Here is a 13165-nt window from a genome sequence, read left to right on the forward strand (position 1 = left end):
CCACGTAGTTACTGCAGTTAGGCTTTGAAGCGCAGAATAGTACGTAACTAAGACTGATTTCAGGTGTGACTTTCCTAAAGGTGACAGTGTTGTGTGTTCTTGACCAGGTAGAGTTGGAAGGTTGAGTTATTCTGGGTGTTGTTGTATTAGCGGTCACGGTACAAAACAAGTAGATACTTAAAGGCTCAGTCATCTCATCACCTGAAAGATGGTGTTCTTTTAAATATTAGTTTTATAACCATAAGAAGAGTTTTCCCTTTGTTGTAAAATAAGGTTTAGGTGTCTTTGAGCTTCCTATCGGTACGGAGGTTTGTTCCTGTATTGGCAGCAGCAAAACACACACACTACTGTGTATTATGACTATTTCTGTGTACTTTTATTTTGGTTTAATCATTCATACGTGAACTGGTTTGTATTGTTATCTTACTCAAACAATGCAATGTACTAATTTTGTTTGTCCCAGAGTATGGCTGCCCCCCCCCCCCCAACGCTTTGTCATCTTTGATTTGCTTGTCACTGTCTCCTTGTCAATGTCCTGTGTGTTATGTTTTCTCCGCTCTCCATACAACTTTGTCTTCTCCTTGCATTCCCCTCTCTAGTGACTCTCTATTTTTGTTGCCCATTTAATTTATTTTTTTTGTCTACATTTGTTTTGCCTCAAGCATTATCTCCCTTTTCTCTGCAAAAAAATGTCCATCTTAAGAAGTAACTTGAGGAATTATTCTAGTAAAGTACATGGCAATCATTATAATTGCCTAAAAAATTGCATAACCATAGCTGCCCCCAGTTGGACTACTGATTTAAGTTTTACTTTTATGTTCTTCACAGTTAGTTCCTTTCACCGACATTTGAAAACCTCTGTTCACTGACATCCTAATAATAATAATAATAATTTGTTTTCATGGCAAAACTAGATTGGAAGACTCAATAATTTGTTAAATCACATTGAAGATGGACATTCTTTGACAATTTCTTTTTTTATCATTTACATCTTCATTTTCCTTTTTTTCCCCTGTCTTTTTCTTCCTCTTCACTCTCTTTCTTTTTTTTTTCTGTGTGTCCAAATTTCCCTGCAGTTCTTCTCCTTGTGTCTGTCTTGTTTGTAGATGTAGGGGATGAGGAGGAGGCGGGCCCTCTCCGCCGCTTCCAAAATTCTCGGGAGAGGTGCAAGTTCCTCGCCCCCTCCATCTCAGTTTCCGTGCCCGAGGACGACCCCTACCACTCTGACGAGGAGTACTATGAGCACCCATTGTTCAGCCCAGAGTGGACGCACTCGGGTTCTCGCCCCACAGGGCAGGCCGTGGCCTTTAGACAGATTGAAGGTGAACCACGCATGGTTCCTCTTTGCCATCCCCCCCTCTCCATTCCCCTCTCTCACACTCTGTTTCTCTCCTTTCTCTTTTTATCACCAATTTCCTCTCCTTCTGTGATTTGATCTACTCCCTCCATCCCTCCCGTCCTTCCGTCTCTCCGTCCGTCCATCCGTCTGTTCGTCTATCCGTCTGTCCCTGTGTGTGTTTGTGTGTCCTTGTGATGTTTGTTCACTCAAAATCAGAGCAAGCTCATATTTGTTTAACAGTCATATTTTTTTTTCTCCTTCATTTATTTCACCCAAAAGCCATTGCTACCTGTGATCGCCATACTGTAGTTCAACACACAGCAGTGATGTCCCTAAAGTAGGATTCATTTAATGGAAAGAATACACAGCAGCTCTCATCAGTAAGACCACATGGACACTGAAGCTTTCATGAATATATTTAAGAAACAGAGAATGCTTGATGACCTCCAAACACAAATTCCTCAGCACCAATCATCTACCAGGGTTGTGTTTTGGTTAATTCCTCAAGATGACCAATCAATACTTTAATTATGCTATACCATGTCAAACCCCCACCCCTACACACATCCTTAGCTATACTCACATACTTTCTGTGACAACCAGGAAGACTTTCTGCTCCATACTCACAAACACTTACATCTGCATATAACATTCCACGTTTATTGTCTTTAGAAACACAAGATAGAGACGTTTTAAAGGGAACCTAGGACCTAAGTGTAATTACACTTAGACTGTTCAAATGAACAACAAAGCCTTTTACCTAATCCATCTAACAAAATAAATCCTTCAGCTGTGCAGCTTCAACAATGGACAACAACATCATTTAGCTTTGTCAGCTCCCATCGCATACCATGATAAAACTTTACTCTTCTAATAGATCTCACCAGAGCAGCAGTTAAACTAACACTAACATTAATGTGATCGGAAAAGAAAGTTATTGAAAGACAGTTGAACAAGTGAAGTTAATGTTGTTGGTAGTCTACTGATTAGAAACAGGCATAACTGGCCATACGGTAATTTGGCCTTGTGTCCTCTGATTAATTTGCCATGCAGTCAATACAGAAGTCATAATTTTGTCTTAATGAAAACTCACACCTGGCATTTGCTTCTGGTATGACCCACTGGGACCCATATCACTCAGCCAAGCGAGTCTACCTAAGGGGAACACTGGTATTCATCCAATAAGCACACCACAGAGAAACTATGCAAAGAGTATGTCATTGACCCTGAAACTGTATAAATAGTGCATTTTGATTATTAACGCCACCTACTTCCCCACAACTCAAAATCGCGAGAACTGAAAATGTCCCCCACTTTGACAGTTCCACAGTAAAAAGTCCAGCCTGTGCAACGTCTAGAATCGGAGGCACTCTGCTCTTTACTGTAATGGACTGCAGCTCTTCAAGGTCACTCCCGAAGTGCTCTGATGAGAAGTGCTTCTACAATAACGTAGTGTTACAACTTTCCAACAACCTCAGTTGTCTACGATGGCGGGTTCAATCTGGGTTGAAGACATGGTGTGTGCAAGAGAAAGAGAGACGTGGGAATGTTCATTTAAACTGATTCTAACTACAGAGTAAATATTGAGAAGGAAAGAGAAATTGATAAATGAATGCCTCACTAATTTATCATTATACTGTAGTTTCCTTGCATTCTGGGTACACTTTGCACCCAAAGTAGAAAAGCATACAAATAGAATGAAAAAAACACCCACACACAACACTCTATTCTCTACTATACTCTACTATATGTGTAATGTATCTATATGTGTAAACAGACATATATTTAAGGTCATCTTTCCTCGAGCTGAAAGTATCCCATCATAAGTTTTGTTCTCACATAACCCAAGTCTGTGTTGCCTGTAGTCTTAATGTGTCCCCCTCTCACCCTGTTTTTGAGAAGAAGAGACCATGGAGGCTCTTACAGCTGAATACGAGGAGGAGGTGGAAGAGGAGGAGGAGGAGGAGGAGGAGGAGAGTGCAGAGGCAGCAGACTCCGAGGCAGCTCTTGATGAGCAGCAGTGGAGCGGGGAAGAGCCTGAGCTGGACAGCCTCCATGCTGAGCCCTTAGAGCAGGCAGAGGCCATAAACGAGGCCCAGGATCTAGACCTGGAGCCAGGCGAGGCAGCTAGTTCTGCTGCCGAAAGCTCTGTGGACAGAGAGGAGGAGGAAGCAGAGGGCGGGGAGAGCCCTGAGACAGGTGTGTCCTGCCCTCTGCTCTCCCTGCCTGCATGTAACTGTATAAGAACACCTGATGTCAAAAGGAACCCACATGCACATAAGCATTATATAGTTCAGGTGGAATGGCAAGTAATCCTCCCTGCGCTCTGCTGTGGCTGCAAGGCAACACAGGCTTGTTGGTGAAAAGAGTCACATTCTTTTAACTTAACCCGATTTATCGCGTGCTATCTTTGCACTTGTATTTTCTTTTTCTTGCTGTGGTTTTTTTGGGACCGGCCGCTTTCATATTGGTACGACGAAGTGAACATAACAGTGCTTTTTTCACCAGCTATAAGCTTACAGGTTTCTCGTTGTGTTTACACGTGGCTTGGTGCTGGTGTGCCAGTGCAGTGCTCTTTTTGTAACCATGAATCATACTTACTCCACTTGGGTCACTCATATTGTTGTCATCATGATTCTACGTACATCATTTACAGGGGATTTTGTGTTGGCTGTCTCATGTTCAGTGTGATTGAGCTGCCTCATCAAAATGCATTATCGTATCAGCAAAATTGCAAACATACGAAAAACTTTTTGTATGTTTGCTTTTTTCCATTTTATTGCATTTTTCTGTCATTCACCAGCAAGGTTCTTCTGTTTTTGGCTCAATATTTTTGGGATTATATATTGACAGGAAAGTCATTATTTTAAGTGCCATAATGAATTTGATTTGATTTGATGTTAGTGATATAAACTGGTGAAATTCTCATAACATTTATTTTACAGTGGAAAACTCTAAGAGTGATCATTTCTGTCCTGATCAAATTGATTTTTTTGTTCTCATATTGATTACAAATTAATGTAATTGTATATTATAAATATATAATAATAAAGGGAAAATAAAAAATGATAGGGAAATAAAAATGGCCGTAGTTAAATGTCTTCATATGTTGCACAATTAACACCTCAAGGGAATTACTTAATAACAATAAGCAAATTATTCAAACAGCACTTGCATACGGAATGATTCTGTCCCAAGCTTTTGGATCCTTATAAGTGGTTGATGACTGTCACCGTGATCAAAATAAGCAGTCTCCACTGTAATTACAAAGAATGACAGAAATGCTTCTATTATCTGATGTTTTGAAGATTCGCATGGATATCCACTCCATCTGTTATTGCTTTGTTCCCCATAAATCAGCATCACAGTTTCTTCATGCCGGTTCCGTCACATACCATGCCATATTCTCATCCATCTGTGACTTGGTGGACCCCATAATCTCGCCGTACTTCTGCAGTGATGGCCGTATCATTGTGCTGTAAGTTTCTGAGGAGAGCTTTGCCTGTTTCTGTGGTAATGGCTTTCCCAGGCTTAGTAAATATGGCTTTCCCCGGCTTAGTAAATATCTCACTCGCAGCATGCCAAAGTGTTACTTTTCTATGTTGACCAAAACAGCCGACTTACAGATGTCCTTTCAGCTTTGAAGATGGACTCAGACAAGCAGGGAAGTGAGAAAAGTGGTTCCATCAGCCCAGACAGCATTGGATCAGAGAAACGCCCAGAGGAGTTTTGTGAGCCCCAGATGCAAGGGTTCTTTGCTGGTGAACGAGTTGTACCAGAGAGCCCCACCATGGATATGCCGTCCTTCGCACCTCAGAATGTTCCAAGCCAAGCCAAAGAATCTGCCAGACCCTTCACACTTCAGCCTACATATGGAGAGCCGATCACAGTGTCAGAGAAACAGCCATCGGTGGAGGTGGTGGAGATCAGCAGCATCAGTGCTCCCACTGATTTCTCGTCACTGCCAGACAAAGTTCAAGGAGGTGACTCAGTGAGGGATGCTGGAGACAGATCTGGCATGTCAGCATATTTTGAAACATCAGCCATGGAGGTTGATGAGGCTCCCGAATTTAAAGGCGAGGGTTATTATGAGCTGAGCAGATCTGGCGAAGACAAGAGTTCAGTTGATGTCACGCCTCGGGAGATCAGCTACAGCACACTCGCTGAAGCTCAGGATAAACCTAAAACTGAAGAGAGTACATCAGAAGACACTAAATTGTTCACGGTTCCTGACAGGAGTAATGAGTGCAGGCTTTCCCCAGGAAAACTAGCCTTAGATCAGAGGAGCTACTCACTTAACATCACCATTGGAGCAATGGATCCAAGTGGTCAATGTAGACCTAGGACCTTCTCCCCACTTGCCACAGATATCATGTCATACACTAGCGGAAGTCTAGATGAGTCGGCAGACTACCTCCCAGTCACTACGCCCTCTGTAGATAAGCCTCCAACCTTGCCTCCCCTGATCCTGGAGACTGCGGCTTCCATCACTTCAGATTCCTCATCTCCTCCAAGGACCACTGAACTAGTTCCAAAACCCAGCTCTCAACCGGAGTCGCCAGAATCACCAGATCCCCTTAATGTCACCTATAAAAATGGCACAGTGATGGCACAAGATTTGCCCGAGTTGCTGGACCTCGCTGGTACCCGTTCCAGACTGGCATCCGAAAACACTGACCCAGAAATCACCCGTAGGAAGTCAATTCAAGCTGATTTTCCAGCCTTCACCGATGACCCACTGGCTAACCTACTTTCAGGGGAACTGAGTCCTGGGGCCAGACAAAGTGAAAGCCAGCTGGAAGAGGGGGGCTATTGTGTGTTCAGTGAATATTCAGGACCCATGCCATCACCCGCAGATGTGCTCAGCCCTACAAACACTTCGGCACAGGTCTTCACCCCCTCTGTCCTGGAGGAGAGAGTGGCTGCACAAGCTAGGAAGTTAGCAGTCAGAGACACATCTATGGAGGACCAGAGCCAGCCATCAGGAGATGCTGATATTACTAAAGACAAAGACCAGAAGCCAGTAGAGAAAAAAGATTCTGCTGAAGGAAAGGCAATGGAGTTTTCAAATGAACAGGCGAAAAAATCTGTAATTGAGGGGCCGACCACTCAGCCGAGTGAGTCCTTTGTTACACCAACAGTCACTGTTACTCTAGAAGAAGGCAGTAGGTCAATGAGTGAGACTGAGCGACAAGCCAGTGGCGAAGGCTCAGCATCAGAAACCGAGATCGCTGACTATGAGAGGCAGATCCGCAAATTGGAGATGGAGGACCGGCCTCTCAGTATGGAGGAGGAAAGAGAACTGCAGGAGCTTCGGGAGAAAGTGAAGCTGGTCCACCAGGAGGCCTATGAGGAAGTGGATGCCGAAGATGTGTACCAGCTGACTGGAGTGGCCAAGGACCGGATTGCCAGGCCTGTCAAAACGTCTCCTGCTTCGTCCGTGGAGAGCAACATCGATGATGATAAGCTGCTCTCTCCAGTGCTCTCACCTTCAAAGCTTAAACAAAGAGAAGTTTACGGTTCACCCAAAAGAACAGTCTCACCAGTGTTAGGACTAAACAAAGAAAAGGAGGAGTCCGAAAAAAAGATCAGGGAAGAACAAGAGAAGGAAGCAGCTGAGAAGAAAATTAAAGAAGAGAAAGAAGAGGCAGAGAAAAAGATCAGGGGAGAGGCAGAAAAGGAAATGAAAGAGAGAGAAGAGAGGGAAAGGAGAGAGAAAGAAGAGGCAGAGAGAATACTGAGGGAGGAAAAGGAGAGGAAGGAGAAGGAACAGAAAGAGCAGGAGGTGAAAGAAAAGAAGGAGAAAGAGGAGAGAGAGTTGAAAGAGAAAGAAGAAAGAGAGAAGAAGGAAAGAGAAGAGAGGGAAAAGAAGGAGAAAGAGGCAAGAGAGATGAAAGAGCAAGAAGAAAGAGAGAAGAAAGAAAGAGAAGAGAGGGAAAAGATGGAGAGAGAGGTGAAAGAAGAAAGAGAGAAGAAGGAAAGAGAAGAGAGGGAAAAGAAGGAGAAAGAGGCAAGAGAGATGAAAGAGCAAGAAGAAAGAGAGAAGAAGGAAAGAGAAGAAAGAGAGAAGAAGGAAAGAGAAGAGAGGGAAAAGATGGAGCAAGAGGAGAGAGAAAGGAAGGAGAAAGAGGAAAAAGTGAAGAAAGAAAGAGAGGAAAAGGAAAGAATAGAGAAAGAGTTGAGAGAGAAGGAAGAGAAAGACAAGATAGAAAATGAACTAAAAGAGAAGCTCGAAAGAGAGAAGGTTGCTGAGATGGACAAAAAGGTATTAGACAAGCCTGAGGAGATGGCAAGACAACCGGAGGAAAAAGCAGAGACGAAACCGGTCGAGAAGGAAGCTGCAAAAGGTTTGGAGGTTGAAAAAGGGAAAGAGGAAGGCAAGGAAGATGAGTTAGAAAAAGCAGGGGCAGGAGCAGCAGTGGTAAAGGAGATCCCAGAGACTCGGGCTGCCATTGAATCAGTGGTGACAGTGGAAGACGATTTCATCACTGTGGTCCAGACCATTGATGAAGCAGAGGAGCCGGGACACAGTGTTCGTTTCTCTGGTTCACCTGAGGCTGAAGCCCTCTGTGCCTCTCCCCAGAAAGAGGAAGAGGAGGAGTCTATGGAGTTGGCCCAAGAGGCAGAAATGGAGGCTGAAAGTCTGGAGGAGGTGTCGGATGTTGTTGAGACTCCTGCCTCCCCTGAGAAGGAGGCTCAAACCGTAGAAACCGAAGCACTGACAGAGAGCTACGATAAAGATGAAACCACAATGGACGACTCCATCCTGGACAGCTCCTGGATTGACACACAAGGTGAGATTTCTCTGATGGTTCATTCCTTCATATTCTTCAACTTTTCGTTCCTCTTCTGCTTCAAATAAACACATTGATGCCTTGTGTTTTTCCTGTCCTGCTTTTCCACACTGCAGATGATGATAAGAGTATGGCGACAGAGCAGATTGAGCCTTTGCCCAAGGTGCCCAGTTCAATGAAAAAGCCTGATGTGCTCCTGAACAAGCAAAACCAACAAAGGAAGCCAGAGAAACAGGATAAGCCGATCAAACCAAAGGCCAAGGGAGGGCGGCCTAAAGGCCGAATCTCCACGCCAGAACGCAAGCCTGTCCGCAAAGAACCTGTCTACATCCCCAGAGAGGAAATCCAGAAGAAAAAAGGTTCCCATGATTTCTTAATTATAATCATAGTTGAAATAGTAACTATTGATAAATATTGTAGTTATGGCTTATCGCAGAACCTGCTGCTCAAAAATGGTGGTGCAGAATGAATGTTATACACTTTTTTTTCTTTTTCCTGTCCATTGAGTTAACATATTTAAAAATGGTTCAACAACATCATTAGGGTCGTAACGATTCTGAAACCAAGACACGATCCACAACACAACCACAGTCTCGTGGCCATCCCAAACCACCTACCACCTCAGTCAGAGGCCGAGACCCCAGGCACATTCAAGCCATCAGTGTGGGAACATTTGGTCATCCGGTGGAATCTTTGAAAGCTTTATCACAGGCACCTAAAGCAAGTCCAGTTGCCTACGATAAAGCTTTCAAAGATTACCATGACGTAAGTGTTTTACAAAGCATCCTCAGGCTTCATTGAACTTGGCAGTGCACAAAATAAACCCCAACAGCAGCAGGTCTTCCCAATGTCTTGAGGATGAAGCTACAAGCTAACTCGGACAACCAGTGTTTTCATGGTAGTGGTCTGGATATGCACCCTGTTTCAGTTGTAGGAAACAATGGATTTAAGCATATGGTCAGTGTAGTGGAGCCCCGATATGAAGTGCCATGCTGACTGCATTTTACTATGTGACTGAATGCATAGTTGAGCAGCATCTTATCCAGGAGGTGGCAGTGTTTGCTAACAGATGTCTACTCAAAGAAACAATAAACATGTAGTGCCTCACTGCTTAAATGACATTTTATCTTCTTTAAATAGGCTGGTCCTTTGTATTTAGCTAATCTACGTGAAGTTAAGTTATTATTAAGTTAATCTAATCCCCCCCCCCCGTCCCCATGAAATGGTATGTCTCGAAAAGTGGTTTGAAGCAGATCAATGATTTGGAGAATCATTACACCCCTAATTTGTCTCATAATAACTTACTGACAGTGACTTGAGCCACCTGTTTTGAGTATATTTCAACAAATACGACAACTAAAAGGAGTTTCTGGGGAATTTGTATAATACAGTGTTACATATTTTAACGTGATTCAGCATCTGTTTCTTCTGGTTGGCTTTTGGTTGTGTCTCTGCTTGTGTGAATGGCCTTGTTTCCTCTGGCAGCTGTGATAAGGAAGGCCGAGCTCACCAAAAAAATGGAGATTCAATCCCCATCCAAGAGGAGTGGGATGAAGCCAGCCGCCCGCCAGACCCGGCCCACCCAGCACCACTCCTGTCCCAGGAGGAGACCCACAGGTGACACACTGCCACCAGTTCCTATCACAGCCCACCTCAACTGTCAGCATTTATTTGGTTGTATCATCTCTTTAGTTTTGTCTAGTTACCATAGTTTGCTTTTATCATGTGTTTCTTTGTTTTTGTTTTTATCACAATAAAGAATTGACTGCCATCTATGTTTCTTTTGCCTTCATTTGTTTTTGTTTGTTTTTTTGTTTTTTTGGACATTCAAAACTTAACACCTAGCTGAAAGTATCCTGTGGTTTGGGATTTCAGGATACCAAGTACTCTTAACAAGACTTTCAGCTGGTGTTAAGATACGCTTTAAATGCACCTTCCTTGGTGTTACCAGTTGTAGCCGTCTGTTTTTATGTCCTTGGAGAGCTGTTGGTGGTCTGATGCTTTGTCACATTAATACACTTATTTTTTTTTATAGAACTATCCATATAATCTAAAGGTTGTCTGATAAAAATTGGCAAGTTGTTCGGTGTGAAAAACCTATAAAAATGTTCCTGGCCTCTCTGGTTTTTCATTCCCACTCTATTTTTTCAACCTATGGTTGCCAAGCAACTCGTAATCCTTGCTTTTGTTCTATGGACCTGCTACTATAAAGACTCTGTCCCTGAGGTAGGTTGCAATTTATTTTCCCCTGACGGGCTGAATTCTGTGTCACTGGTGATGAAAGCTCAATGTACTGCTGCATTGCCCCAATTAGATTCTTTTCCAGGGTTGCCTTACGTAATATGAAATCCCCCATTCTGTGTGATATCTTGCCAAATCTTTGCAGAACAGTTCTCTCAAGGGTGCAGCATCCCGCTCCTACAGAACATTCGATTTGTCATATAGCTCACTATTCCAGGTTTGGGAATACAAAGTTGTATTTTCGTACTTCTGAGAATCAGACATGCATAAGGATCAAGGATGCAAATATGATGATGAGCCTTCAAAGTAGGACATTAAACAGGTTCTTACTTCTAACCCCTTTGGTGTATGAAGGTTAAAACGTGTTCTGTGTTCTAATACTCCTATAATTGTGTTTCTCTCTCTCTCTCTCTCTATATATATATATATATATATATATATATATATATATATATATATATATATCCCCCCTCTCTCTCTCAGATTTGCCGGACAGTCGTCAGCCTCTCAGTGTTGCCAGACAGTCTCGTAACAGAGCATCGGTGAGTACACTCCATAATCCCAACAACAACAAAAAACTTAGAGAAATACCATATTGAAGCTTTTTTGGGACGTCAGCCTTTATTTACTGTAGGCTTGCATTAGGGCAATTAAACAAATGTACATCAGGACAGGCCTTTTCTTCTAAAAAGCCGTGACTGATCACTCCGTCTCCTGGAAATGGGACTCTCCAACAGAAGATCTGCTGTCAATCTTTTTGTTGTCCTCCTTTGTTGTGTAGTTGACTGATATTATATAACAGGATGCAATAAATGCATAATAAAGTCAGATATCAGATCTCTTGCTACTAATATGAAACACGTATTGCCTTGTGCATCTTTACTGCAGACTCTAAAACAACAAACACCTTATGTATTAGGCAGAATAATAATCATTAGAATTGAGACTTATTAAAAAGCTGTTACATCATTTCTCTTGTGACTCCCAGGCAACCTAATCATCTATTCAGATCAACACATTACATACTGTTGAAGCGAGCGCTGTGTCTCCTCTGTTTATCTCAGCCCTAATCCTTTCCCTTTATATTTTGTGAGAAAATATACGTGTTGGTTGCATTTGCTTTTTGTAAACTGTTTGTCATTGTTGCCTTGTTTAATGGATTATTGGACAACTAGACAAGGCAGATCCATTTAGAGCATTTCTTTTTTCTTTACTGAGTGGGTGTCGAATCACCCTGTGACATTTCTCCAGTGGCTTTGGTTGTGACTCCATTTTACTCCTCCGCCATGGTGATGATGGTTATTGTGTCTAAAATAACACCTTTTCTGCATTTCTTAAATGTCATGTCATTACAGCATACTGTCGCTCTGATCCCACATTATATATCACTTTTTATTCGTGCATTCTATTTCCAGTCTTCCAATACATCTGTTTCCATGGTCTGTGATGTAACATGAAATATGCATGAGCCTGGTGAACAATATACTTCATATTTTTGTTTGTTGCCTGGCATTTTGATGCCATACATTTAAAATGTCTTAACTGACGTGTTCACAATGAATGTGCATGAATGGCTGTGATAATGGCCTCTCATTAAAAGTTAAACACACAAGATCTGATGCTAATATGTCATTCTTCATCCCATAAAGGATACATATGAGATCTTGTGCAAAGGTAATGCATGTTGAAGCACTGTTTTTTCACCACTCTTGTCACCCTGTGTCCTGTGTTTTGGTGCCGTGCGACTCACTCACCGGGCCTCATCACTGTACCATCTCAGTGCCAGGATCATTGTTTCCCACAAACAAAGATCCCCACCTCCATATCCAGAGTGGCTGCCTCATTAGATAGACCTCGCCCATCTTCAGCAGACCCTCAAAGCATCCCAGTATTACACAGACTCATAGACGAGGTAGGTGAACGCTAGTGTGGCACTGTAGCTGTGGGAGTTCAGGAAAAGAACATATAGCATATGAACCTGTCGCGTTATCTTTTTAATCATAAATGCATTACAGCCTCACTGCCCTAAAGATCTACTTCCTGTGTGTTTCCCAACAGGATGGCGGGTCATGGAGCCCTGAAAAGAGGTCCTCTGTGCCGCGGCACGCCTCCATTCTGAGTCGCCGTGCAAACTATGACCAGGAGGAGAGCTCCACCTCCATCACCAGCTCCGGCTCCACGGCTCCTCGCAGACCCACATGTAGGCTGCATCTCCCCTAATCAACTTACACCTCAAAGTATCAGTATTTAAGTGGTTTTAGATGAATCCAATATCAATCTCTATCAGCCTATTTGATTTTTACCAATATGAAAGCAAATACTGTACCAATGCTGATAATTAATTTCTTTGAATTTGGCCTACATAGCTTCCCAGTTAGCCTCTGTGCAGCTGTTCTTTCTGAGAAGCTAGTAGTAATAGTAGAAGCTGAGTAGTAATAGTAGAAAGTGTTATAAATTCTATAATGTGATATCCTATTTACAACGTACCTAAATAGCACAGATCCAGACGAATGCATTTCGAATTGGAGATCCGAGAACCCCTTGATTCTCCTTTTCTGCTTTCTTCCTTACTCAGCCCTCATCATCCCCTTTACTAAATCTGATTTTCCTCTTCTGCCTTCCGTAGCGTTTCGTGCCGAGATGAGGGCAGAACATAGAACCGGACGAGCCCCTAGCATGACAGGTAGATGGGGTTCTTCATACTTCTTCCCCTATGCTCGCTCCATTAGATTAAAATGAATTGTAAAAGTTTAATTCATTTCAATATTTGAATAGACTTTAAATAGTTTGT

The 13165-nt window shown here is 42.7% G+C and overlaps 1 protein-coding gene across 3 annotated transcripts in view; it reads left to right on the plus strand.

The window, feature by feature from the left end:
- map2 (microtubule-associated protein 2) overlaps positions 1-13165 on the plus strand; it is a 44129-nt gene that overhangs the window by 21685 nt on the left and 9279 nt on the right. For 2 of the 3 annotated variants that reach the window (XM_084022052.1, XM_084022053.1), the window contains exons 5-13: positions 1107-1322; positions 3242-3538; positions 4978-7124; positions 7167-8133; positions 8250-8492; positions 9619-9750; positions 10858-10916; positions 12433-12574; positions 13001-13057. In XM_084022052.1, the coding sequence (XP_083878178.1) occupies positions 1107-1322; positions 3242-3538; positions 4978-7124; positions 7167-8133; positions 8250-8492; positions 9619-9750; positions 10858-10916; positions 12433-12574; positions 13001-13057 (4260 nt within the window). Of the gene's footprint in view, positions 1-1106; positions 1323-3241; positions 3539-4977; positions 7125-7166; positions 8134-8249; positions 8493-9618; positions 9751-10857; positions 10917-12154; positions 12287-12432; positions 12575-13000; positions 13058-13165 lie in introns of all 3 variants that reach the window. The other variant, XM_084022051.1, reaches the window with a different exon arrangement.

This window comes from Eutrigla gurnardus, assembly GCF_963514095.1.
Source record: "Eutrigla gurnardus genome assembly, chromosome: 12".
Classification (NCBI taxonomy): domain Eukaryota; kingdom Metazoa; phylum Chordata; class Actinopteri; order Perciformes; family Triglidae; genus Eutrigla; species Eutrigla gurnardus.